The sequence below is a fragment of the Mugil cephalus genome, chromosome 8, assembly GCF_022458985.1.
Source record: "Mugil cephalus isolate CIBA_MC_2020 chromosome 8, CIBA_Mcephalus_1.1, whole genome shotgun sequence".
NCBI classification, from domain to species: domain Eukaryota; kingdom Metazoa; phylum Chordata; class Actinopteri; order Mugiliformes; family Mugilidae; genus Mugil; species Mugil cephalus.
This window is the reverse complement of record NC_061777.1, coordinates 1,994,597-2,022,593: the sequence shown is the minus strand read 5'-3', so window position 1 is coordinate 2,022,593 and position 27,997 is coordinate 1,994,597. Positions and strand designations below refer to the sequence as shown.

The 27,997-nt window shown below is 41.6% G+C and overlaps 2 protein-coding genes across 5 annotated transcripts; one reads left to right on the top strand and one right to left on the bottom strand.

Moving 5' to 3' along the window:
• Positions 1-21,798, bottom strand: cnot6l (CCR4-NOT transcription complex, subunit 6-like). Of its 3 annotated transcripts, none has more exons than XM_047591529.1 (12): positions 21,677-21,798; positions 18,918-19,039; positions 17,802-17,988; positions 17,356-17,441; positions 15,393-15,482; positions 15,222-15,290; positions 14,525-14,682; positions 13,074-13,228; positions 12,835-12,986; positions 9,892-10,119; positions 9,598-9,800; positions 1-7,892 (listed from the first exon to the last, which is right to left on the bottom strand). In XM_047591529.1, the coding sequence occupies exons 2-12, from the start codon at positions 19,027-19,029 to the stop codon at positions 7,668-7,670; spliced, it is 1,665 nt and encodes a 554-aa protein (XP_047447485.1). In that variant the 5' UTR covers positions 19,030-19,039; positions 21,677-21,798; the 3' UTR covers positions 1-7,667. The 3 variants fall into 3 exon arrangements, with proteins under 3 accessions (XP_047447485.1, XP_047447484.1, XP_047447486.1); XM_047591528.1 differs by lacking the exon at positions 21,677-21,798 and adding an exon at positions 21,136-21,666; XM_047591530.1 differs by lacking the exon at positions 21,677-21,798 and adding an exon at positions 19,358-19,380.
• Positions 21,728-27,627, top strand: mrpl1 (mitochondrial ribosomal protein L1). 2 transcript variants are annotated; one of them, XR_007113241.1, is made up of 10 exons: positions 21,738-21,879; positions 22,828-22,942; positions 23,058-23,331; positions 23,960-24,043; positions 24,386-24,457; positions 24,549-24,660; positions 24,974-25,074; positions 25,758-25,839; positions 27,286-27,494; positions 27,551-27,627. XR_007113241.1 is itself a non-coding variant. In XM_047591532.1 (9 exons), exons 1-9 carry the CDS (start codon positions 21,849-21,851, stop codon positions 27,420-27,422), a joined length of 1,008 nt encoding a protein of 335 aa, XP_047447488.1. In that variant the 5' UTR covers positions 21,728-21,848; the 3' UTR covers positions 27,423-27,627. The 2 variants fall into 2 exon arrangements, 1 of the variants encoding a protein (XP_047447488.1); XM_047591532.1 differs by having other exon boundaries at positions 21,728-21,879; positions 27,286-27,627.
• Positions 27,628-27,997: the final 370 nt, after the last annotated feature.

The following is a 27,997-nucleotide window of genomic DNA, read 5'->3' as shown; positions in this document are numbered from 1 at the left end:
AACTCTTTAAAAATGACATTTTATTGCCAACAGAGGGGAGGGGAGTCGGGGCCACGTTGGACAAAGATGATAACAAGCATGTTTGCTTACAACTGAGGGTTTAACTGGTCACATGAGAAGTTCTCTCAGAATATCACTGCCCAGATGTAGACAGGTTAGTTTTCTTTAGAAACAAATGAAACTAGAACCATTAAAGATCCAACAGCATTAATGGTTCCAGTTCCTAACCCTAAACCTAAAACGTGGACACATAATAGATGCATCACTGTCACACAATCAGAAATTACACCTATCAGTCATAACATTATGACCATCTAGAGCTCTGAAGGTGTGGAGCTGTGGTATCTGGCACCAAGACGTTGGCAGCAAATCCGTTAAGTCCTACTTTAAATTGAGAGGTTGGATCGGTTTGAACTGATTTGGTTTGAATCTGGAGGACAAGTCAACACCTTGAACTCCAACCATTCCTAGAGCAGAGAACATTATTCTGCAGAAGGATGAATCACCCAAGGTCACAGACTTGTCACAATATCACTATCATAAGCTCCAGCTCTGTGGTTTTTGAATTGTTTGAGATCAATAAAGATGGAACACATTGTGAAATTTCAGTCACCATTGTTGAAAGTGACGCTGGATGTCTTACCGACTAGTGTTTTTACAGAGCGAGCCGGACTGATGAGGCAGGTGTAGGCTACATAAACACCTAACCTGGTAAATGCAACATGTGACTGGACCAATCAGCTTTAGAACGAATATCAAACCTCAGGATCGAGGTTTTTAAGACAGAGCAGCAAGATAACGCCGCACAAAAGCCAAAAATGCTTTTTCAAGTCTTTATCTTCCCATGGTGGATCATGTGCAGAGCTGCTATTAGTACATCGATGAGTCTTGGACCATTTTTGATGGATCACCCCACTAGTGCTGCATTTCTTTGGAGCTTATCAGTCGCCTAGACGTCATAGTTTGGTCCTTTTAGTCAAAGTCACTCAAATACTTCCACTTGAACATTTTTTCCTGCTTCTAACATCAAATTTTTAAGTTGAAATGTTTAATATATCCCAGCTACTCCCCTTCACTGTCAGCAGTCATAATGTTATGGCTGAACCAAGCGTTAAAACCTGACCTTTCTTCGTCCTGCAGAAACTCGCGAGGAAATTCCAAATCTTTTTCGTTCACTTTTGTTCTCGAGTGGGAGGTGGATTCAGACTCCACTCGTTTCACAGACGGAAACTCGAGAGTGAACTTCTACAAAGGAGAAATCAGCCGGAGGAGCAACCACCAAAGGCAGCGCCGCCGCCCACGTCACGCAGACTTTCACTCGTGTTCGCGGGCGAGCGGTTCAACGGTGCACGGTTTTTTCCCACCGTTTTTTCATTCGCGCTGTTTTAAAAGCTCTTCACCACGAAGCCGTCGGTTTCCTTCCAACCGAACACAGACGAATGAATGTAGCAAAGACACGATTTTATTTTTATCTTTTTTTTTTTTTTTTTTTTTACTTCTTTGACAGATTCTCTAAAAATAACGTAGCACCGCTGTGGGCTCTGCTGGTGGCTGAAGATCCACGGCCACATTTACTTCTCTCACAACTTCAATAACACAAATGCAGGAATTTTTTTAAAAAACACCTCCAAGGAATGCAAAAAGGATTTATTAGGATTATTTTTCAGAAATAACATAATTGCATTTGTTTTTGGGTCCGTGTGTTTTATTTGTTTGTTTTTTGGTATTTCAAGTTTAATTTTAGACAAAAAATAAATAAAATAAAATAAAATAAAACAAAATAAAAATACTGAACAAGAAAATTTACCTTTGGTGCGTTAATCTATGACAAAATAAACCAGAAAGAGCAGAAAAGGAAACCAGAGGTTATAAGAGTCAGAGAGACCTTTTTTTAGGTCTCAATGGAGCTCGCACATGACTCTGGAACAATAATCAGATTCAGTTTAGAAGTTCTGCTCATCTGAATTTATCTCTGAATGTTTGTGTTGAATCTGGAGAAGAACCAGGATCATTTAGACCTGGACCAGTTTTCATTCAAGGAGATCACAGCTTTTATTTATTTATTTTAAATCACATAGAAGAAAGAGAATTAAATCACTTATGAACTTTCTCCTTTTCCTTTTGGAATATTTTAGTTTATTTAATTTAAATGTTTGCGTTTATTAATAAAAATCTAATCATTTCTGGTTTTAAAAGCAAACTTGAAACACCAAAGAAATTAATAAATTAATAATAATACTCGGACCCTTGTTTTCGTCATTTCTGAAATCGATTTTGCAGAACTGGACGCTCTTTATTTGTGTCACACATCTTATGCTTTTCATTTTTCCTTAGTGGCCTCATTAACCGGTACGTCAGCATTATAAAAGAACAAATATACCATTGTACCAAGATGTATTTATTCATTAAACTGTTTAACTTGCTTGGTGTTGTTCTTTAAATTCTCTTTCGTACACTGGGAAGAAAACATTTATGCAGCATTCTTAAAAGTTTCTCCGGTTCAGATGCAGCGACCGTCAAAGTCAAAGTGTCAGAGCAGATTAATGAGAACAAATCCTCCGTCTGCAAAAATAAAAACAAAAATAAAATAAAATAAAACCCAAACCAACCAACAGGAGTTTTACATTCTGAAAAAATCACACAATGTCATGATGATGGATGCGAAACCGGAGAAACCAGACACAGAAACGGAGGCTTAACACAAATAAAATCAAATGAAAATAAAAATCAGGTGAGCGATGGTTTTTCACCGCCTCGTCCCCGAGATGAGTTAGTTTGGAGGGATGAAAGGATGAACGGATGGCAGGGTTAATCTCTGAGCGTCTCCATCTCATGGGCAGTGCTGCTGTTGGAGGAACTGTACAAACTAGGCACGTTGTTTGTAGAAAAAGTATGTGAGGTGCACTCTACAGAGACTAAATCAGCAGATGCCATGTGACATCTGTAAAAACCTATTTGAGGGGGAAGACGGTGGAGGGGGGAGGGGGTCTGAAAAGACACTGTTTCGCTTGAGGAGATGAGAAAGAAAAGCCATCAAGACAAAAGAAGCATTTTCAAACCTAGAACATGTGTCTGCTTCTGGAAAGATATTCTAAAAAAAACAAACTGGACAGAGATGTTTGGTCTCGAGCATCAGAGACGAGTGGAGGTTGTGTTCAGATCTTAGTGCACCGGGCAAAGACAGAAAACTACAACAACCAGGTGCATCTTCGATTCGAGAGACGAGAACAGAACAGAGAAGGTTGATCGATGCCCTGTCATTCCGTTAGCGAACAGAAAAACCCTGTGAGGTTAGTTCAGGAGTGAAGTATAGGCCTCAATGTGCTCACGTCTCTACTGAGAGTCAAATCTTACTTTCCAGGCCGACTTTTAAAGCTGAGGTTCATCCCAGAGTTATGGCTTTTCTATTCAAATACTGCTTCGACCGGTTCAGTCTCCAACAGACAGAGTGAGCAGATACGTTAAAGCCTGTGAGTGCATGTGCAGACAGATAATATATATATATTTACACATATATATATGAGTCTGTGTGCACTGATAGGGCTGGATATCAAAGCACAACTTTTTTTTACTCAGTGTCTGATTAGAATCTTTAAATTTACTCTGGAAATCTGCCAAATTAAAAACAGGACATGAGTCGTTCACTTTTACGAATTTAACTGACGCTAGCAAAAGAAAGGGGCGAAGAAGTGACTCATTTGAAACCAGTGCAGAAAACCACAAATAAATCTGACAACGTGTGAAAAAAAAAGTGTAAAACAAACAAAAAAAATAAAAAATGCCAACCTTATGTGCTGGTGCTGTTTATGAATATAAATTATTATTATCATTCTGCATTAAATATTAAGCTATTCCTTCTCCCTTTACTAAGATATGTTGGATTCATTCCAATCAGAACGTTAGGGTTTGGTTAAGGTTTGGGTTTAAAAAAAAAAAAAACTCAATTTAAATTTTTATTCTATGTGTCTCATTCAGTATTCGCACGTGAACTGACTGCAACAAAATTAGCAGTTACCACGGTCAAACTGTGGGAAAACAGTGTAAAGACCAATAAATCACCTCCCACGTTTCTTTTTTTTTTTTTTTTTGTGGGTGAAAGTGCAGATCTCCTGCAAAGATCTACAGAAACGACATGATTTTTGCATCGTTTGTCCCGTGTGCGTCATGAACATGTCTCCACTTCCTCTCATTGGCCAATCAGACGCTATTTTCCCGGGGATACGGGCGCCGCCATCATGTGAGTTTGGAGCCAGAGTCCGTGTCTGAAATCACCCCCTTAACCCCTATAAAGGCCCTTATATGACCCCTTATATAGGGTTATATACAGGCCTGTATAGGGGTTATATAGGTCATAACCCATAGACCTCTATATATCTCATTGGCCCCTATATATGACCTATATAGGTGCCAATGGCTTTTATAGGCCCCTATATGACCCATAGGCCCTATAAAAGCCATTGGCCTCTATATATGACCTATACAGGGGCCAATGGCTTTTATAGGCCCCTATATGACCCATAGGCCCTATAAAAGCCATTGGCCTCTATATAACCCTATATAGGTCATATATAGGGTTATATAGGGCCTCTTTATAACCCCTATGGGTTATATATATAACCCATAGGGGTTATATAGGGTCCAGTGAAACCTTAGTGACCACATTTAATGCCCTATATAAGGGACTCAAAATTTCCCATAAAGCATTGCAAAAAGTAGCCAGTGGGTGGTGGATATCCCATCATGCAGACACATCTTCACGGCTCCAAAAGTAAATAGACGTATAAAAACGTATATTTGTGTGTTTTGAATGAGAGACATTTTGGAGTTTCAGCGTGAAAATATGAATATTTTTTTGCTTTAACGTAATTTCATTTTTTCATGATCGTCACATATGCTGAGTCTAATGAGCCTAAAATTTTATCTCTAAGCTTTAAATTTTTATCTTTTCGCATTTGTTTTGTTTAAAAGGCATTTGTCTTTATTTTTAATTTGTTGTTTTTGTGTATTTTAAGGGTTCAAAGTTACATCTGGGTCATTTGATTCGCCAAGGAAAAGTTTGATTTTAGCTCATTTAAATATGTGCAGTTTCAGGTACAAGGTTCATGAGATCACCACTATCTGTTGTATAGAGGGTACAGGGACAGATGTGGTGGAGCTGTTGTTAATCTGTTTTAGTTATATGGTACAATTTCTACTTTTGTTTGTTTTCGTGGCTGAATCTGTTGTGTGGAGCCCGGGAAGACTAGCGACCGCTTGGTGGAAGCTAATGGGGATCGTAATGAAGAATAAAGATAGAATTAGTTTGAACTTATCCCGTTTTAGTAATGTGTAATTTATAATGACTAAGTGTGCGTCAAACGATGCCCGGGCCACACTTCCTCCAGACTGACTCACGTTTCAGTTTAATTAATCCTACGCTCTGCCCTACCTCCACCAGCTGTTCATTTTTTTCACAACTCCCACGGTCTTCCTCACAGAGCGGTTGGCATGCCAACTGGTGGTCGCTATTATGTCACATCCTGTTTCTATAGCGTCAAATAATGAGCTAAAAAGAAAGTTTGATGGAAAAACCACCCTTGAAGAAACAGTAGCTGAGTGTATTTTAGTGTTTTAGTTTGGCCCCGCCCACTAACATGGAGGGGGCGGAGCTTATGACCTATACTGCAGCCAGACACCAGGGGGAGCTCTACCCGTCTATGGTCAGGAAGAGTTGGGGATATGACCGTCCAATTAATGCACAGATAGTTTAATTGAAACACGCCTCCTTAATCTGACGAAAACCGAATCGGTTTGTAGATCTGGAGCAACGGTTATCGACGACATTAAACATCTCACAGAGTGAGTAGTGGTTTTTGAGAAAAAAATAATTGTTTATTTGATTATTATTACTTTAATTTCTCAGAACATTATAAACGGTTGATACCCAGCCCTACGTCTGCATCACTGATCTCGGAAAAAAAAAAAAAAAAAAAGCCTCACAACAAAACTACACGTTCATCTTATTAGACAAGTTTGAATGAACCCAGGTCGCCCTCTCTGGGGTTGGAGCCAAAGTGCATCGGTAGTTATCATCAAAAAATGCACAGAGACGTCTACGACAACAACAACAACTACTACTACTACACATATGTATGGAAGTACATACATGACCTGTGCTTATGTAGGATCTTCAGAACGGGAGCTTCCTGTTTGTTTTTTGTGGTTTTTTTTTTTGCTGCTCGTACAACTCTGAGAGCCTTTAGTGTGAGAGGTACTGCTGGATGCATAGCGTAGCCCTGAGTTACAGCTTCCATAAAGGGCTATTGGTTCTAATCATCTGACACAAATATACAAAGTCCACAGGACGACCAATCATCACCACGAGCCTTTCGGTGAATACATTCAGCTCCTGGTCGCGAATCGTCAACCGATTCTTCACAGGAATTTATTTTTCCGCTGGCACCAATAAATAGAAATTATTATTAATTATCATTATTATTATTATTATTATTATTATTGTTAGAGAACACGTCGCTTGAGTGGAGATTCTTTGGGAAACAGGACGACACTCACTTAAGACGGCGGGTGTTTCAAAGTCAAAAGCTAAAATGCGTGAAAATATCCAAAGAGTTAATCTGGATGATGCAGTTCTGGCAAATAAAAATAGACAATGTGGGGTTTGCACTCATTTGGCCCGGACTTGATTGTTCTTCTATTATTTATCTGCAGAAAACTCACGAGTTGCATCTAAAATAATAATAATAAAAAAAAAAAAACGACACCTCTTCTGCAGGAAGAAATGATAAAAGAGAGGTCTGTGTTACTGAGCAGCTCAGTCACATTCATGCAGCTCGAATAAAACAAAACGAACCAGGCAACGGATCCCAAATCTGGAGGAAATATGATCCAGAACACAGGTTAGTATCCAGCATTTTCCACAAAGCAGGAATCCATCTGAAAGCTTCCCCCACCCCCAAAAATAAAATAAAAGAAAATAAAAGACATTGTGGATATTATCATAGTGTGTGACATGAGATGGCTTCATAAACTTTTAAAACACTCTTTAAAAAAACAACAAAAAAAAACCAAACAACGCCGGGTGATTAGTTTAAAAGATGGACGTGCTGATGTAAACAAACCTCCTCCTATAACATTCACGACTTAGATCCAGGCGCTCGTAGTGTTACTGCTTTTTATTAAAATACCTGTCGATTTAATTTTGGGACTTGAACACAACCTGCATGTGGCGGCGCAGCACTGACTCTACAACAAAAAAAAAAAAAAAACAAAACCTGACACCTCGATGACACCGTGTGGTGAATTAATCTTAAAATCTGTTTTCCTGTGGAGGGGGTGGAGGGGTTGTGATGGTATCTAAGGCAAAAAAAAAAGAATAAACGACATTGGGAATTTATCCCAAGTCCAACATTTGGTATCAAGCCTTTTTTTTTTTTTTAAACGGGGGAGGACAAATAAAACGATACAGTGTGCAAAAACATAAAAGAAGGAGCAACATACGGGGCAAATACTTCACTCCTTGTGGGGCAGGTGTGTCTTAGGGTTAGAGGATTCGGAGGATGGACAGTGGGTAAACTGTACAGGGGTCCTGTGTGGAGGGGGGAGAACGTTTAAAAGGTGCAGGGTAAGTTTGGGGTAAGTTGGGGAGGGGGGGCCTCTGTCAGGCTGCACTACCTGTGGACCGGCAGGTGCAGCCCGTTGAGGGGGTTGAGCGGGTGGGGGGGCAGGGGCGGGTGCAGCTCCAGCTGGGCCAGCAGGGAGAAGTGGTCCGAGGGGATGTGAGGGTGGGGGCAGCCGGTGATGTTGTTGTCTATGAGCCACTGGCTGTCCAGCGGCCCCATGAGGCCCAGGACGCTCATGTGGGTCTTGGAGAAGAAGATGTAGTCGATGACGCCCTGCGGACATGACGAGAACAGTTTTTAATATTTCTGCCAAAAAAGGGAATTCTTGTAACATCCGTCAGTTCCTGTAGATGTTTGCATGAAGGGAAAAAAAAACTTGTGAAACCTACGGGCTTATCTACTCGGCGAATGCCTGCTGATGGAAGCTGCATCACCACTAATGACATGACTCATTCCGCTCCGTATCTCTGAATAAGTCCACGTGGGAGTTCGTTTATTTAGAGACATGTGCACCACTGCAAGTGATGACACATGTGCAGGGGGGGAAAAAAAAAATAGACGCAGCGAAAAAAAAAACAAAACAAATAAAACGAGACATCTGCACCGAACGGAGATTCCCTCAAACGTTCCAAGAGGAAACATCTCGATCATCGGTCGGTTCGAAGATTTTCGAGAGGTAAAACTTGGCCGGGGCAGAAAAATGAAGTGTGCCTACGAGGCACATTTGAAACCAACGCTAAAAAACCACAAGATAAATGTGAAGCATGACAACACGCCTCGTCACCAAAACATCTATAAAAGTGTAAAAGCGTTTTGGGGAACTGGAAAGGCTGAAAAAATGTCCCGGTCTCTGCGACGTTGAACTTATAAATATATCAGCGGAATCTACTGCAGCAAAACTACTCGTAATCATATAAAATATTCCTCACATACCCTTAAAATCTTAATTTTCAACCGAATGTGTGAATGAAACGCTGCGTCAAACCCATTATTTTCCATTCCTTCTAAAAATTAGGGAAAGACTGTGAAATTAGACAAAAGGAACACAATAAAAAAACTCAGGTCAACAAAAAAATGAACTTTTTTTGTTAATTCTGGAAAATTACAGGAAATACTCATCCCCCCATGAAACATGGGGGCGCTAATGTCCTGGTTTGGGCCTGTTCTGCTGCATCTGCTCATCATTGATGGACCAATGAACTGTGAATTCTACCAGTGAACTCTGAAAGACAATGTCAGGACATGAGTCCATAAGCTGAATGTGAAGAGAAACTGGGTCATGGAGGAAGACGAGGAGCCCAAGAAGAACACCAGTGGTTCTCCAGAAGAACCAGATGAATGTTTAGGAACAAGTCAAAGTCCTGACCTTCATCCAGTAGAAATGTTGGAGCATCAGTTGATGAGAGGAAACCACCAACATCTCACAACTGAAACAGAACTGGGCTAAAACTCCTCCAAGCTGCTGTAGAAACTGATCAGCTGTTACCACCAACATTTAGAAACAAGGAGCTCACAGCCGACACTGGAGACAAGGACTCACTAATACATGAACAAATGAGTAATTTTCTTGAAATATACAAATCAAAATGTGTCTAATTGATCTCTTTGTCTACTTTCTGGTGATGTTTTGATCCATTTTTGTGCAGAAATGTAGAAAAATATGAAGCAGGCAAAAGAAGCATCACTGTATTTACTCCAGTGAAATGTAAAAATTAAATATTAACGGGAACATATCAGTGCAAGTCTAGTATGTATACTAGCCTTTGACCCTAAACATCAGCGACCAGGCTTTAAACCTAAAAATAAATCAACAAAAGGAACAGTTTCCAAATTGTTCCACGGCCTCCATCTTTGAAACTGAATTACACAACTCGAGCAGGTTTCAAAAGCCTGTATGTGTCATACAGAAATGAATGGGAAACAGTGGTCGCCTGTAACTGTAACTGTCGAAACCTGTGTTCAGACAGGAGGCGTTTACCTTGAAGTCGTACGTGTAGTTGGTGTAAGGCATCAGATTGCTGTCGTAGGCGCTCTTCAGCTGGAAGTTGTGTGTGATGCTCCCGTCTGAGTTGCCGTTCTTGCCGTTACAGCTGAAGTTGGTCAGACATCCGCTGTAGCGCAGCTCTTTGAAGTCCTTGTGGTTCTCGGCCACTCCTCCGTTGCTCAGGTATTCCACCACACCTGGATCAAAGGACGCCACGTAAACCCAGAACCTTTTCAACGTCATGAAGCTGAGGCAGGCTAACGCTAAAACAGGTGGAGGCGTTCCTACCAGAGTCAGGCAGTGAGTTGAGGTCAGCGCACAGGACGATGGGGATGGAGGACGGGTCAGAGGTCGGCGAGCCCGTCGCCACGGAGCCCGAGGCCCTCTCTGCGATGCTCTTCAGCTCCGACAGGAACATCATGGTTTGGATCAGCTTGACGTCCGAGAACTCGGGGTCCCAGTGCATGTGGGCGTTAGCAACAAGGATCAGCTGCCTCTCCTGTGGTGGCTTCATGCCTGGAAAACAGAGAAAAACTGGATTACACTACAAATATGAACAGCCGGAGTCAGAAGTTAGGCTAGGACGTCTACTTTATGTACGATACAAGTCACAAATCAGTCCCAAGAACAACAAGAAAGAACCTTCTGAGAACACTTAGTTAAAGATCTCCAACATTGAATATAACCTCAAATGCTGCTTAACAAAGAATAATCTAAAATAAAACAACCTGGACCAAGGGCACCTGAACTTGTAAAGCCACTTAAAGATGTGTTATCCATTATCACTTCTTCAGTCCTGGTTTAAACATAAACATCTGTAGGAGTTGCCCTTTAGAAACTGGCATCACTCGGGTCTGTAAATGACCAGATGCTCGTCTGTAGTTAAAGGAAACTGTTATGATTCTGTTGTCTCCGGTCTTTCAAACTGAAGACTTGGATGAAACATCCTCAACAAACTCTTCAAGTCCAGTTGGCCTTCGTCCATAACCTGGACTACTGACAAGGAAGAAGCTCCTGCTCAAAAACCAACATTAACCAATGCCTGCACATGGGGACACGGATGCTACTTTATAGGAGAAATGTCCTCTGGTTTGATAAAACAAAACCTTTTCTGACTCATTGTTCATGTCTGGAAGAAATAAGAGAAAGTTGAGGAGCCTGAAAACATCTCAAAACATGGACCAGGAAGTTAAAATTTGGACTTTAACCCCAAGAATACTTCCAACGTTGTCGTAAAATGGAGGACCATCACAAAACTATCGACCATCGTTATGTCAAAAGCCAAGGAAACATCATCCCAGCTGTGAAGCACAGGGTTGGCAGCATCATGCTGTAGAAAGGACCAGTGCACTTCAAAGAATAAACGGCATCAAGAGGAAGGAAGATATATTGGAGGAACATCTCAAGATGTTAAAGTTAAAGCTTGGTCTCAAATGGGTCTTCCAAATGAACAATGACCCCAAGCATGCATCTAACGTTGACTTGAAATGACCATCACAAAACCATGACCCTGGTCCAAGAGAGGACTTGTGTGAGAGTGAAGAGGCCTACAAGACCAGACTCAGTCCCACCAGTTCTGAACCAGTTTCATGCATCTCATTGTTTCCAAAAGAGACGTCACAAAACATTACACAAATGTCAAAAACACACGAAAACTTTTCTGTAAGTGAAACAGGCTTGTAGAAACCCCCCCAAACAAATAAATTCTGATCCTGGTCTTATTTTGGTCTCAGGAAGAAGAAGAAAAAAAAAAAAAACACAAGACCTCTGATGCAACTTCAGAAACTCAAAAAAAGAGCTGAGGCGGCAAAATAATAAAGGAAGATCAGTTCAGAGAGTAAACAGATTAATACAGGGTACAAAAGATAAAATAATAAATACAGACTTATATGAGTTATATGAGTTGGTAAGAGATGGAAACATTAGAAAAACTACAGAAATGTCTGTTTTTCTTTCATTCATTCATTCATTCTGCACTGAATGAAGTTGATTCAGCTGATTTCTTATGAAAATCAGGAGTGACACCTTGTGGAAAAGATGCATCTCTGCAGATGTTAGTGTTAAATTCATGTATTTAACAGGGAGCCTGGTGTAGACAGACTCAAATTTAGATTTCTTTAAAGGGCGCAGTTCAAAAGAAGATGAATTTAATGAAGGAGTGCAAAGGAGTTTTTATGATTTATCCATCATTTAAAGGCTGATCATCAGGATCAGTGCAAGGACAGAAACAATGCACTTGATTATTTACTCTATTCATTTGTAATTCTTTGTCCAACGCCACATAAAATCCACCGTGAATTAAATTATTTTTAATTGGCCCTGCAGATCCTTGCCAGGGTGTAATCAGTTTGATTTACTACAATGACATGAGGTGAAGGTTAAAACAGTCATTCATAATTTGAGTCTTCAACCGAGCATCAGCGAAGCTTTCAACTAAATGCTAACTAGCACAGGGACACTAACATACCAGGAAAAAATCATTAACATCCAAAGTTAGGGATTAGGAACCTTTGTTGTAACACGGAAATCAGTACAACTTCATCTGGATTGTCCCGTCCCGAAACCCCACATGAGTCTAGTAGAGATTTAATTTCTACTGACTCAACTCAAATCATTTGTGGGTATGGAGGTTGGACCGGCGTCCAAACTAATTAGCAGGAACTTTATTTAGGATTGCTGGTTCCAAGCAGATTCCAATATTATTCCCTTACAGTATTCTGTTACGGAACAACCGTGGAACCATGTCTATTACACTTTAAAATCTCTCCATCCTATATTGAAGCTAGAAAGATTTCATAAAGATGGAGGAGGATACAAACAGGACATGTTTAAAAACATCGCATCCAACAGCGCTAACATCTAAGCTATTATGACCAATTAATTTCCCTTGTGGATCATTGTGTAAGTCTAAGTTGTATTAATTATAAATGGAAGGTGGAGGTAGGACTCAATAAGCATCACTTCCTCTTCAAGCTGTCAGTTGTTGGTTGCGTTGGTGTATTGTGGGTGATTGTTTTGTGAATCACGCTTGAAATAAACTTTAATCTATAATCTAATATTAGTAATAAAACTGTCATTTGGTTCGCGTGTAGAGTAAATATTGTGATGATGAATCAGTGGAGGATTTCACCTCGAGCTCATCTCCTTCATGATGTGTCACGTAATAAACAATAAACTGATGAACACTAACTCCTCGTCTCAACCTCCCGTCTCTAAAAAGTCGGTTCTCACCACTGGAGAAGACGTCCTTATTGACCTCGAGGAGAACGGCCACCCCGATGTTGTCTTTGGTCATCACTCTGTTCAGCATGACCTCCGAGCCCTCCGAGTTGGCCATGGCCACCTGATTGAACTCCACAGTGTGTTTCTGGACCAAAGTAAACCTACAAACACCAACAAAGAAGAGGACGTGTCCATAAAGAGGATTTTTTTCCCCCCTACATTAATAAATCTACACTTTACAAACTCACTTCTCGGTCTTGAAGAACACCGCACAGCCGTCCACGTGTTTCCTCTCCTGCTCGGAAACCAGTTTGGCACGAGATTTTGGGCAGAAGTAGCCGTCGTAGCCGCGGTCCTTCAGCGTTTCCAGGAAGAAGGTGTAGTACTGCTCCGTCTCCACCTCCTGCAGAGACACAGGGCAAGACATGTCAACTAAAAAAAAAAAAAAAAAGAGTTGATGTCTGATGGCGTTTGTTAACTGTGACGTGTCTGAATGGGAAATATAACGGTGGATGAGCCAGATGAGGATATCGTTCTGTCTTGAAGATACCTCTCCTGGGAAAACCAAGATAAACGGATCCATAACTTTCCATTTAATTTCTTTTGTAACAGTTTTCTGAACGACCAAATATTCTTGGCATACTTCAGAGTAGTCCATTAGCGTGGTCAAAGGTATCTCAGTCTCATCGACAAGACACCTTGGTATCATTTAGGGTAGTAATAGGCGTACTGGTGTCCTTTAGAGTAGTCAAAGTCGTCTCTGTGTCCTTTAATTGTAGTTGTAGGTGTCTTGGCATCCTATAGAGTAGTCAAAGGTGTCTTCATGTTCTTTAGGGTAGTCAAAGGTGCATTGGTGTCCTTTAGTAGTAGACATAGGTGTCTTGGTGTCCTTTGATAGTAATAGTAGGTGTCTTGGTGTCCTTTAGAGTAGTCATCAAAAGTGTCTTGGTGTCTTTAGAGTAGTCAGAGTTGTCTTCATGTTCTTTAGGGTAGTCAAAGGTGCATTGGTGTCCTTTAATAGTAGACATAGTTGTCTTGGTGTCCTTTGATAGTAGTAGTTGGTATCTTGGTGTTCTTTAGAGTAGTCATCAAACATGTCTTGGTGTCTTTAGAGTAGTTGTAGGTACTCAACTTTAGAGTAGTCCATTAGCGTAGTCAAAGGTGTCTCAGTCTCATCGACAAGACGTCCTGGTGTCCTTTAGAGTAGTCAAAGTTGTCTCTGTGTCCTTTAATTGTAGTTGGAGGTATCTTGGTGTCTACAACTACAGTAGAGTAGTCAAATGTGTCTTGGTTTTCTTTAGGGTAGTCAAAGGTGCATTGGTGTCCTTTAGAGTAGTCGTCAAACATGTCTTGGCGTTCTTTAGGGTAGCTCTAGGTGTATTGGGGTCCTTTAGGAGTAGTCGAGAGTGTGTTGGCATCCTGTAGAGTAATCCTAAAAGGTGTCTTGGTGTTCTTTAGAGTAGTCAGAGATGCGCTGGTCTCCTTTAGAATGGTCAAAGGCGTCATTTAGAGTAGCCATCAAACACGTCTTGGTGTTTTCTGTGGTAGTCAGAGGTGCGTTGGCTTCGTTCGAGGTAGTCAAAGGTGCCCTTCAGAGTACTCAAAGGTATCTTGATGTCCTTCAGAGTGCTTTCCGACGCTTCCTGAGGAAATTAAACCACCAGATCTAAAACAAACAGAAGGCTGATATGAGCTTTACCTGCAGGCTGATGATGTCGGCGTCACAGCTGGTGATTTCCTCCATGATGCCCTTCTTGCGGTACTCCCAGTTCAGGGCCCAGGATGGACAGTAGCCGTAGAGCTGCCGCGTGGCGTACTTGTCACACAGGACGTTGTAGCACATGACCGTGAACACCGCTGGACGGTAAACAGAGTAATCACAGTTATTATGGTTTAAATTAATAAAGAAACACTCAGATTAAGAAAAGCTTGTGAAACATTTAATGATCCAGCCTCTCAAATGTGAGAATGTAAGGGTCACACATTGTAAGTAGACTGAATAACAACTAGGAAATGACATCTGCAGCTTGACTTTAATGCAGATTTTACAAGGATATTCAGCTGAGGGATGTATTTTTATACTCTAGATCAATGAACCTTTTCTTCTGATTCACAAAGAGAAACCAAGAGCCAAAAAGATGCATTGAAAAGGTCAGAGCTTTTTAAATTATGCTGAGCGCGTGACTGAGGTTTTATGCTACCTGGCAACTTAGTGCACCAACCGACCGAATGAAAAAGTCTACACCCTCTGACATCACTGCTCTAAAGCGATGCAACTTATTATCTTATCTTCTCCCTTCTTTTCAGTTTCAGATCTCAACCTTTCAAAGTATTTCCTTTTGCAGTTTTGTATTGTAGCGCCAGATTAAACTCGTCGTGGTTTGACGTGAACTCACCTGTGGGCATCATTTGGTCTCGCTCTTTCAGAGTGATCCAGGGTCTTTGGGGAAGCTGCTCCGGGTGCACTGGAAATAAGGATCATTAGAAACAGTGGTGCACCTGCTACGACACACCTGCAGGTTTACAATAGACACCTTGTTCATTGTTCATGGGTTCTGATCATTCACCTGCTAGATTGTCGAGCATGTAGTTCAAAAGCTTTCTGGTTCCGTCGGGTTCCTGGTACAGATTGAGGATGTCCTGGGACAAAGGATTTCCTGCAGAAACAACCAGTTTACACCAACTTTAAATGTTTTTTCTTTTTACAGTGGGGGAAATAAGTATTTGATCCCCTGCTGAATTTGTAAGTTTGCCCACTTCCATAGAAATGATCAGACTCTGGTTTTTATGGTTGTTTACTGGTTATGGGTATAGACAGAATATCAGTTGAAAATGCATAAAAAACACACAATCTAAAAGTTATAAATTGTTATGTATTTTATTAAGGGAAATAAGTATTTGATCCCCAACAATTCACTTAGAATTCAGGCTCCTACAGATTGGCTGGTGCGCATGTGGCACACAGCTGTGCTCAGTCAACTAATTACCAATACTCCTGATCTTAACTCGTCATGTATATAAAGCACACCTGCTCTAAGAATCAGTTTCTTACATTCCAACTTCTACAGCACCATGGGCAAGACCAAAGAGCTGTCAAAAGATGTCAGGGACAAGATTGTAGACCTGCACAAGGCTGGTATAGGTTACAAAACCATCAGCAAAAGGCTTGGTGAGAAGGTGACAACTATTGGTGCCATTATTCGCAAGTGGAAGACCCATAAAAGGACCATCAACTGTCCTCGGTCTGGAGCTCCCCGCAAAATCTCGCCTCATGGAGTGAGGATGATGATGAGAAAGGTGAGGGAGCAGCCTAAAACAACACGGCAGGAGCTTGTTAATGATCTGGAAGCAGTTGGGACCTCCGTCACCAAGAAAACAGTTGGCAACACACTGCGCCGTTATGGATTGAACTCTTGCAGTGCCTGCAAGGTCCCCCTGCTCAAGAAGGCACATGTACAGGCCCGCCTTAAGTTTGCCAGTGAACATCTAAATGACTCAGAGAAGGCTTGGGAGAAAGTGCTGTGGTCTGACGAAACCAAAGTTGAGCTATTTGGCATTAACTCGACCCGCCGTGTTTGGAGGATGAAAAAACGTGAGTATGACCCAAAGAACACCATACCCACGGTTAAGCATGGAGGTGGAAACATCATGTTTTGGGGCTGTTTTTCAGCAAAGGGTACAGGGCAACTTCACCGCATTATGGGGCCAATGAATGCAGCCATGTACTGTAACATCTTGGACAAAAACTTTCTTTCCTCAGCAAGAACACTGAAGATGCCTCGTGGGTGGGTTTTCCAACATGACAATGACCCAAAACATACTGCCAGGACAACAAAGGAGTGGCTCAAGAAGAAGCATATTAAGGTCATGGAGTGGCCTAGTCAGTCTCCAGACCTTAACCCGATCGAAAACCTGTGGAGGGAGCTGAAGCTCCGAGTTTCCAAGAGGCAGCCAAGAAACTTGAAGGATTTAGAGACTGTCTGTAAAGATGAATGGGCCAAAATCCCTCCTGCGCTGTGTGCAAACCTGGTGACCAACTACAAGAAACGTCTCATCGCTGTGCTTGCCAACAAAGGTTTCTCTACAAAGTACTGACTTGTGTTGTGCTTGGGGATCAAATACTTAATTCCCTTAATAAAATACATAACAATTTATAACTTTTAGATTGTGTGTTTTTTATGCATTTTCGACTGATATTCTGTCTATACCCATAACCAGTAAACAACCATAAAAACCAGAGTCTGATCATTTCTATGGAAGTGGGCAAACTTACAAATTCAGCAGGGGATCAAATACTTATTTCCCCCACTGTAAATCACCAGGCGCCATCTAATGGGAAAGTGCTGAAAACAAGACAAACTGGACTTTTTTTTAGTTTCCTGAAGATGTTTCAATCAAGTGGGAGCGTCTTCAAGAAACTCTACAAGTCCAGTTGTTCTTCTTTTCTTCTTTTTAAACCTGGGATACGACCAACAACCTTCACGGACATCAGATCTCTAAATACTGGTAATAACAAAAACAAAAACTCACCTTTTAGCCCCAAGGTTTGTAACTGGAAAAGTCTCCCAAGTTCGTAAGGCAGAACTCGTAAAAGATTGTTGTTTAAAAGCAATTCCCTGCAAGAAATCAGACCAAAAAAAAAGTAAATCTTTGCTTTTTCTCGACGTTATAACTCTTAATAACCTGTGGTTCCTTTTCTTCAACACTTTGAATAAATTAGTGGAATCATTATTGTTTGAAGAAAAAGTTTAGCACAAATAAAAATCATCAAAGATTCAGATCTTGGTGTAAAGTCATTCAAGAGGACAAATAACCGATGCACATGAGCTACTTTTAACATCTGGGAACATAATGTTTTACTTTGAGAGTCCAGGTTGTTTATTTTGTCAACGTCCTGTCTAATGTAGCGTTGCTGCAGGCTTCTTTTATTTCTGTGTTTTGTTTCTGCTGTGACGGTGATCTGACTGCAGGCCTACCTGAGAGAGACCATGTTGCCCAGTTCGGCGGGCAGGCTGCGCAGCTTATTGGACGACAGGTTCAGGTAGACCAGGTGGGGCAGCTTGGCGATGTCCGGCGGGATGCGGGTCAGGTTGTTGTCGTTGATGTGCAGCGCCGTCAGGTGGGTGAGAGTCCACAAGGAGCTGCTCAGGCTCCTCACCCTCCCTGCAAACACCAGAACGTCTTCTTAATGCTGAAATATCTTCACGAGTTTTTAGATTTAAAAAACACCAATAAATAAATAAAAATAAATAAATAAAGTAAAACAAGAACTAAACTTGGGCTTCCAGTTAGATTTTAATGGTTTTGAACTGTGCATTGACCAAACTTCTGCAGCTCCTGACAGAAAGAAACGTTGAACCCTTCAAACTAATTTAAACCAGCTGTAAAAGCAAAGACTATTCTTCGGTCTTTACTTTATGCTTTTAATACAGACGCTGTTATTTATTGATACTGGTCATATTGTCCCTTATTTATCTATTTATTGATCAATTGCCATTGATTCCATTGTGCTCCATTTTTACTACTACCATATTCTACTACTACTACTATTGTATGTATATTGTATAGTAATATGGAAGCTGCCCAAACCAATTCCTCCTGGTGGGATTAATAAAGTCTTAAAATTAAAAGGTAAATTGCCATCTGAGATTCAGGGTCAAAATGTGCATCGATTTCCTGGATCAATGAATTAATGAAATACCATGAAATGTCCGATAAAAACAAAAAAAACACTTCTTCGTTCTAAAGGAGAAGGTGGATTTGAGAAGGGAGCCGACTATGTCAAACTGGACAAACTGATCTAATTTTCTCGTCTCATCTGTCGCTAAAACAGTTTCACCTTGAGACTGTGGAGTCTCTGGAGAATAATGGATCTTTAGAGGGCGACTCTTACGATTACAGGTGAGTATCTGGTCCTTGTCAGACTCTAGTCGTGTGATTTTTAGATGTGTAATATAGACATATTTAAACTCCAACTCCTCCACGAGTCTTTTACAGCTGAAGACTTGGACGGATCGTCTTCAAAAAAGCCCTAAAAGTTTGATTGCACCAGTTAGGTTTTATTTTTTAATTGTGACTTCCCTCAGACTGACCAGATATCTCGAGCTCAGCCCAGTGAGACTTCTTCCCGTTGGCCGCCTCCTCGGCCGACATGATGGTGTAACATCTGCGGGGATCTGGAGGATCATATTTTTCCTTTGGCATACCTGTTAATCTGAAAACACACACAGAGACTCAGGGTCAGACCTCCTGCACTGAAACAACCCGTCAGACACAAATCATTATGATTAATAAAGCACATTTAAATGTGATGATAAAAGACAAATCTACTGGATAGATTCATTCAATACTTATTAAAATAGTTAAAATGACAGAGAAGACACACAACACAAATGTCCGTCTGACTCTTTTTAAAGGCTTTTGAATCCTCAGACAGTGTTTGCTGTCGGCACGTGTCTGCTGGACGGCAGCGGGGGTGATTTCCCAAACCCGGCGAGACAACGTCAAACCGAGAAAACCACAGAGGAAGCACCTGGAGGACGACTGGCAGCTCCACAGAAACGCTGATGATCCAGATCGTATTTTCTTGCGAAAACCAAATTCAGGTGGAGAAATAAAAGGGAACGTTTGATCTGGATTGAAGCCACGATGTCTCTGCTACTTGACAGGAGATTTAAATCAACAGGCAACGCACGTTCCAGTGGCTGGTTTTACTGAAAGCTCATTAAGATTATGAATTAAGACGCTTGTTTCCAGGAGGTGGACTCATCTCATGCAGAATCGGTTTGATTATTCACTTGTGTCTTCTTCGTTTCACTTTGACTCAACTCCTCTAGAGCTCTGAAGGCGCAGAGCTGCTGCATCTGGCACCGAGACCTTAGCAGCAGATCCTTTAAGTCCGATACGTCCCAGGAGATGGTTGGACACCAACCGTCCCTGAACCAGGAAGAAAAGGGTGGACCGCTACGAGTCAAAGCGCCGTCTCCACCGGCTCGTCTACTTCCCATAATGCAACCAGAACCACCTTCTTCCTCCATGTCCCCCTGGTCCAATTCTGATGTGTCCATCGTTGTCTCAGAACCAATGACACCAGCCCTACGAGCCTTCACCTTTATTAATGATCCTGTCTCCGGTCCTCCTAACTCCTTGGACCACTCCAGACCAGGAAACCCTCATGAGAGCTGCAGTTTCAGTCCTCTAACATCAACTTCTTCAGCAGTTTGTTGGATCAGAACCACTTGCACCAATCAGTATGAGCCTCAACCTTGATCCATGATCCTGCCTCTGGTTCTCCTACTTCCCTGGACCACTGCAGGATAGAAAGTCCTCACGAGAGCTTCGGTTTTGATCCTTTAACATCAACTTTGAGGTCAAACTGTTCAACTTGCTGCCTGAAATGTTATGTCTGACTGGTGAGAAGCTGGAGCTCCTTTTTTTTCCCCCCAGGTCCTTTAAAAGGTGCAGAGACTCAACTCTGGAGCCATAAAACAAACTTGGAATAGTAACGATGATAATGATAATATTGCATAACTCCTTTGCACAAGTGCATGACCTCGGTGCGTGGTATTATATGTGCAGCAGCCGCCGCCGCCGCCACCATGACATTAGCTGCCTGTCCTGGCTGGGATGAGATGGGAGGAGGTGAGGGGGTAAGTTTGGAGAAGTCTTACATAACCTGTTTACACACTACTGGGTCACAAGTGAGCGGGGACAGCTTCAGATACATGGCCTCCCTGCCACATGGAGCTGCACACATGCCTCAAATATAAATGCAAAATAAAGGAAAACCCATATGTCAGCCCCCCTCATTGCTTCCTTTTTTATGTCTGATTTGTTTTTAGCAAAGAGGGGGGGTGGACGTGGCGATGGCAACTGCACCAACAGCTGATAGGAGAGAGTCCAAACATAGCTGTAATGTCAAAAGTGACAAGCGGGTAAAAGGATGGGCCCGTCCAGTGGGAGGGGGGGGTGTGAGGAGGGTGAGGAGGGGGGTGGCCCGGACCAGCTGTCACACCTGACAACGAGGTAAACACGCCCTCCCTTTCGGACGCGTGTACACGACCACAAAGCTAACAAGCTAATGGTAAACGAGTTAAAAACAGCAACAAGTGCAAAACGGTTCGAGCCGTTGGAAGCAGCGGCGCTGGATTTGTTCGACTAGCGGCGGCAGGGCGCACTCCGCCCGGGCGGCTCACCGAGGGCGAGCAGCCGGGCGGGGGTAGCGGCAATTTTTTCTTTTTTTAAACGGATTTAACTTCCCGGTTTAACTCGGAGGCGGCTTCGTGAAGAAAAGGAAGGACTTGACATTACCTTCATTCGGGGGCTGTAGAAGAGGACTTATTGAGGGAATCGGTAGCGGCGTGCGGAGACGCGGCTCTTAAACCCCTTCAGACCCTGAACGTCTCGGAAACACAGGGAAGAACAACAAACGCCACTTCCGCTCGTACCCGCCCCGAAAGTTGACCAAAAACGTACCGTGGTTTTACATCCATTCACAATATTCACAGTTTTGAATATAAAATTTGAATATAAATAAACATTTGAAAGTTGTCATTTGAAATTCTACGCCTGAATAAAATATTGAAAGCTTATCAGATTTATGCAAATTGGAAACAAATCTATAGGTTATATAGACAAAAGCACATATTATCGAACATGTCTTACTATTTTTAGGACATATAAAAGACAGTTAAAAAATCGTCACGAAGTTGGTCCGCCCAGCGAATTTTCTTGTTCTTTAAATGCTTTGTTTTCTCAAATTTCTCCTACCTTGGAAAAGAGAGCTGTTAGTAGAAGTATAATATTTTCAGTAATAAGTAAGAATTTATGTATGCCGAATATTAGAACGTACCTCACAGATTATGAAATGATACGGGATATTTTTTATCCACGCGTTCTATGTTTCACAACAGCTACGATATCTGGAAATTGTCAATGTTTGAGTAGAGATTTGCACGGATTCCTAAAGCGGAACGATTTATCGCGTGCCGCTGTTTCCACACGGATCAGCGGCGTTCCCAAACATGGCAACCTGCACGCGTAGTGTGTGGAAAGGTCAGTTGTTTTTAGTGTAAATTTATTTTTTATTAGTGACACTATATATGTTTGATTTTAAGTCCTTGCTTGGTTAATTTGTTTGATGAAAAGAAAAATATAAACCTGTATCATTTAGCGTGTCCGCTAGCTAGCTAGCTAGCTTCCGCTAGCTAAACTTATTACCAAACACTTGGCAAAAAAAGAACGTTTTAGCATATTTCTTCTTATACTTGGATATTCCTCTGTTATTCAACATGGTTAAGATATATTGTAATTACTAACTTTTTGCAGTCATTTCGGCTTTAGTTTTTTTTTAACTACAAGCCTGTAAATGAATGGAATGACTCGTTTTCAGGTTGAGTTGTGGAGGGCGAACACGAGCAGGTCAAGTTGTAATTAAATTGTATTCAAGTGTTTTTGGAAGCTCGTATATTTGCCGATTTCAAGAGGAAACTTACATTTTCAAGTTAACCTATTAGCAATAAATTTTGCAAAAATTCTTCTAGAAGTAAAATGTGTTTAAAAATAAGGAGCATGGTGTGAGTGTCTGCTGAAAAGATTGATTTTTCTGTCAGTGGAAGATATAAGAGACTTAATGAGATTTATTAATGAGATATTAAACTAAACATTCATATTGTTTCATACAATGTCTGGTAAGAAACGAGTGTTGCTGATGGATTAAACCCTAAAGCAAGATCAGGGAATTAAAATTCTTATAAATTTACCTCAGTTAATATTTGTCTTTGCACAGGAGATAAATGATCAGCATCGTGGCATCTTCTGTTGGAATTAAATGAATAAACCTTGGTGCACTTGGTTCATGCAGAATTGAATGAAATCACAGAAAACGCCTTGTGCTCTGTTATGCAGTTTGATGTTGTGCATCCCACAGTCTGTGTTATATCGAGGTCATCGGCTGTTTGCATTAATTTCTCATGCAGCTTTTTTTTTTTTTCTGGTCTCTAGTTTTAGCAGGATGTCAGAGGCAGCTGCTGAGCGCCGGCGGCCGTCATCCCGTTTATTCCAGTATATCACAGACTGCACAGAGGAATCCACCCGTCAGGACTTTTGCAGCTGCCAGGTGAGTTTACAGACTTTTTAGTTCGATAAAAACTCTTAAATCTCATTCTCAGGAGAAATTCCCCAAAGTTTTGCACGTTTTTATTTCATCTAAAATCTCTCTTCTTGACTGTCAGGTCACAAAGGAAAGGGAAAAAAGAGGAGGAGGAGGAGGTGGTGGTGAAGAAGAAAGAGAGGCCCGTCATCGATGAGAAAAACAGACATAAGCCTTTCGGGAAGACGGCGTGGGCGCCCGTGGACGATGTGTATGTTATGAAGTACTACCCTCGGCCCGTGTACGGCGCCGCGGAGGCCGTCGACCTGCTCAAGAAGTTTCAGGTGTTGGACTTCACCCCCCCGAGTCAGCCCGTCTACATCGATCTGAAGCTGGACATGAAACTGGAAAAGAAGGTAAAGGCAGCGGCTGCAGCTCTAGATGTCGAGTGTTTTTATTTATTTAGTTTTATGGCTTATTTCGCTTTTTCTTTTCTTTAAATACACGTCAATCCCTGCATCGCTCAGGCTAGAAATGTTGCTGCAAATAAATGAATCCACATTAGAGGGAGATCCAAAACGTCAGACCTGAAACCTGATCGGATTTAAAGTAAAATTCCAAAATAACAGGAACATATGCTGGTAAAACTATTACAAATCAAGAGCGTAACTACAAACCTCCTAAAATGGAAACAGTGCTTTAACAAAAGTGTATCTAATGAAATGGCAAAGGCTGTATATACCGCAATCAATCTTTGCAACACAGTTAATCATCTAAAAAAGAGTGAGACGCGGTGATAAAAACCTCCACGGGTTTGTTTCTGCAGAGTCTGCATCCATGTGTCGCTGCAGAACTAATGTCCCCGTGCAGGATGAATTATCAACACACCAGAGGAATGTAAATGTGAAGAGATTTAATGCTTGATTATCTACGTCTGGACCGGGATCCATCCATTTTTTTTTTTTTTTTCCTGTATTTTCTTGCATGTTTTCTCGCAGCCTGTTAATTGATATAATTGTAATAAATCTTTTTATTTCCTTGCAGAAAAAAGTCGACACCTTCGTCAGCACCGTGCACTTACCGCACCCCTTCAAGACGGAGACGAACAAGATTTTAGTTTTCACTCAGGTAAAGTCTCTTCAGGTCTTTATTTCATCGCTCATCGTGTGTCTTTCTGTTGATGAATTGTTTTAATTTTGTCTGAGCCTGATTCCGATGTGCAGCACATTTTGTTTGTCGCCCTGTTTGTCTGTAATGAATGGGCCTCGGTCGGGGCTGACTTTTATTTTTATTTATTCATTTATTTATTTATTTATTTATTTTTTATCCCAGAACCGGGTTTGATTAATATTCCTGTCGAGCGGCTGCAGGTCGTGGGTTGTAACTTAGACGTTGAAGTTAACGGCCGTAATGAATGACACTGGCCGGTTTTAAATGGGTCACGGTTTGTGTCTGCGTCTCCATCTGCAGGACGCTAGTCAAGCTAAAGACGCGCTGGAGAAAGGAGCCGCGTTCGCTGGAGGAGTGGAGCTCATTCAGCCGGTACGTTGGTGGAAAAACAGCGTTAATGACTTTAGTGTGGGGGGCAATTAGAAACCTGTGTAACCGAATCGGGTTTCATCCAATTCCCCAGATCTTGGATGATACGATTTCTGCAGATTTCTACGTGGCGGTTCCAGACATCCTCTCGAAGCTCGTGCCGCTGAAGAACAAGCTGAGGAAGAAGTTTCCAAAGACCAAGAGAGGTGAGGCCGAGTTAAACCGCTGGTTTGTGTCTGGTCCTGAGCTGCAAGCGACACCAGTACGAGCTAACTAGCTCCATTAGCATCAGCTTTGATATTAATAAAACAACAACAACAAAAAACAAAAAAAATATTGATTTCACAATCTGCTCCTTTTATTCAGTCTTTAAGGACAAAAGTCTTTCTCACATTTGTTGTATATAAAATACGAGGAGCCCTGATTCTGTTATTTCTAATGGATAAAGTGTATTTTATATTATTTTATATTACTTCTCTCTTTGTTCTGTGTTGATGAGTTTTTTTTTATTTTTTTCAGGCTCCATCAGCGTCGACGTTCCCAAGATGTTGGACTTTTTTAAAATGGGTCACCAGTACCTGGTGGAGAGCGAGTGCTTCGTCAGGACCCAGATCGCCATGGTGCGTTCAAGATAAACTCACTGTCCAGTTATATTTAAGCTTCCTGGTACGAGGTCACGTTTTTAAATAAAGCTCAGAGAAGATCAGAGCAGAGGAAACTGAAATAAAAAGAGATGGTGTGTTTATTAAGTTATATGTTTATATGGCACATTTCTACCATAATGTGATTAAAACATGACAAATAATAGAATAAAATACATTAAAACCATCATTTACATTTAGGATTAAAACCAGAAGTTAATACTTAAAGTTATTGTTAAATGAATTTAGTTGAAGGCAGCTGAGAACAGGTGAGTCTGTATTTAAATAGTTTAATTTACAGATTTCTGGGAGTTTGTTCCACGTACGTTGAGCGCATGTTCGGTTAAATGTTACCAGAGATTAAATATGAGCAGGTGACATCAGAATAAGGTGGTAGATAATTTAATTTGATTTCATTTGAACCTTAAAGCCTCATTAAACACGTGTCCAGTAAACAGGTGAGGAGGAACTTTATAAACACACCAACAAAAAGTGATTAACGCTATAAAATTCACCCTGAAAAATAATGAAAGTATTAAAGACGTGAGGCCTGTATCCTGTGGTCTATACGGTGCTGTGGAGTAGTAGCTCTTTTTATTTTCTAAGTGTTCGTTAATGTGAAATAATGAAATAAATGGATTGATCTGATTTCCTCCTCTTAGCTGGACATGCCCACTGAACACATCGTAGCCAACATGCAGAGCGTCCTGATCGATGTCTGCAGTCACCGGCCGGCCAGTTTTGGTACGTAACGTACCCACACTCTTCTTCTTCTTCTCCTCCTCCTCCTCCTTCTTCTCATTCTTCTTCTCATTCTTCTTCTCCTACTCGTTCTTCTTCTCGTTCTTCTCCTACTCGTTCTTCTTCTCGTTCTTCTTCTCGTTCTTCTTCTCGTTCTCGTTCTCCTTCTTCTCCTCCTCCTTCTTCTCGTTCTTCTTCTCATTCTTCTTCTCCTCCTCGTTCTTCTTCTCCTTCTCCTACTTGTTCTTCTTCTTCTCCTCCTACTCGTTCTTCTTCTTGTTCTTCTTCTCCTCCTCGTTCTTCTTCTCCTTCTCCTACTTGTTCTTCTTCTTCTCCTCCTACTCGTTCTTCTTCTCGTTCTTCTCCTACTCGTTCTTCTTCTCGTTCTTCTTCTCGTTCTCGTTCTTCTTCTCCTCCTCGTTCTTCTTCTTCTCCTCGTTCTTCTTCTTCTTCTCCTACTCGTTCTTCTTCTTCTTCTCCTACTCGTTCTTCTTCTCGTTCTTCTTCTTGTTCTTCTTCTCGTCCTCGTTCTTCTTCTTCTTCTTGTCCTCGTTCCTCTTCTTCTTCTCCTCCTACTCGTTCTTCTTCTCGTTCTTCTTCTCCTCCTCGTTCTTCTTCTCGTTCTTCTTCTTGTTCTTCTTCTCGTCCTCGTTCTTCTTCTTCTTCTTCTTCTCCTCCTACTTCTTCTCCTCCTCGTTCTTCTTCTTCTTCTCCTACTTGTTCTTCTTCTCGTTCTTCTTCTCGTTCTTCTTCTCGTTCTTCTTCTTCTTCTACCCCCACCACACGCCCCCCCCCCCCCCCCCCCCCCGTTTTCTTCTTCTTCTACTTCGTGTAAGCACCAGAGCTCATCAGGGCTTAAATGATCTGAAATATCTAATAGATTCTGATCCTCTCTGACCTGGAACTTTACACAGGTCTGTGATTTCCCATTTGTCTTGAACGTCTCGTTGGTGGAAGATGAAACACAGGGAAATTAAGTGAAGTTAGTTTAGGTTTGGACTACATGCGTATTTTAGAATTATTTAACATACTAATCAAACTGGAAACGACCTTTAAAGCGTTGAAGTAAAGAGGAGCAGCAGGTTCTCCTGCTTTTAGATCTTCTCCTCCTTTCTGCTCCTTTCTCCTCCTCCTCCTCCTCCTCCTGCTGGTGTTGCTCTGGTTTATGACGACTAATAAATAATAAGTCTGAACACATCGTGATGTTTGTCTCATTGTTCTAAATAGAACTGGAAAATTAAAATAGGAAGAATTATACACATTTATATGTATATGTATTGACTCTCTTCTCCTCCTCCTCCTCCTCCTCCTCCTCCTCCTCCTCCTCTCCTCTCCTCTCCTCTCCTCTCCTCTCCTCTCCTCTCCTCTCCTCCCTCTCCTCTCCTCTCCTCCTCTCCTCTCCTCCTCTCCTCTCCTCTCCTCTCCTCCTCCTCTTCCTCCTCCTCTCAGGACCCTTCGTGGAGCGAGCGATCATCTCCAGTCAGACCAGTGAAGCCTTGTGGTTCAGGAGTCAAGACCTTTTACCGGAAGTTCAGGAGGAGAAGAAGGAGACGGAGGAGGATGATGAGGAGGAGGAGGAGGATTGAGCCTCCTATTAATTAATTAATAAATGAATGAGTAAATGGATGAATGAATGAATGGAGAGAGTTTACTGTGACCTCATCAGAGCTGACGGGTCATGTGACCTCATCAGAGCTGACGGGTCATGTGACCTCATCAGAGCTGACGGGTCATGTGATGTAGAGGAAGCTCCTCGTTAAGTGTCTCATTAAATCTTGTTTGTATTTTAAATAATTTGTTTTATGCTTCATTCATATTTAAATGAGTCCAGTTCCTCCTCTTTCCTCATATCTCCTCCTTCCTCTCCTCCTTCCTCTCCTCCTTCCTCCTCCCTCCCTCCTTCCTCTCCTCCCTCCTCCTCCTCTTATTTCTCCTTTTCTTTCCCTACCTCCTCGTACTCTTCTTTCCTCTCCTGTCTCCTCACTTTACTTCCATCTCCTTCCTTCTCCATCTTCTGTTTTTGTTTGCTGCACCCACCTCCTCCTGCTCCTCCTCCTTTCTCCTCCCACCTTCTTTTCCCTTTTCCTTTCACCTTTGCCTCCATCTTCCTCCTCCATCTTTTCCTCCTACTCAAACTCCTCAATTTCCTTCTCTTCTTTCT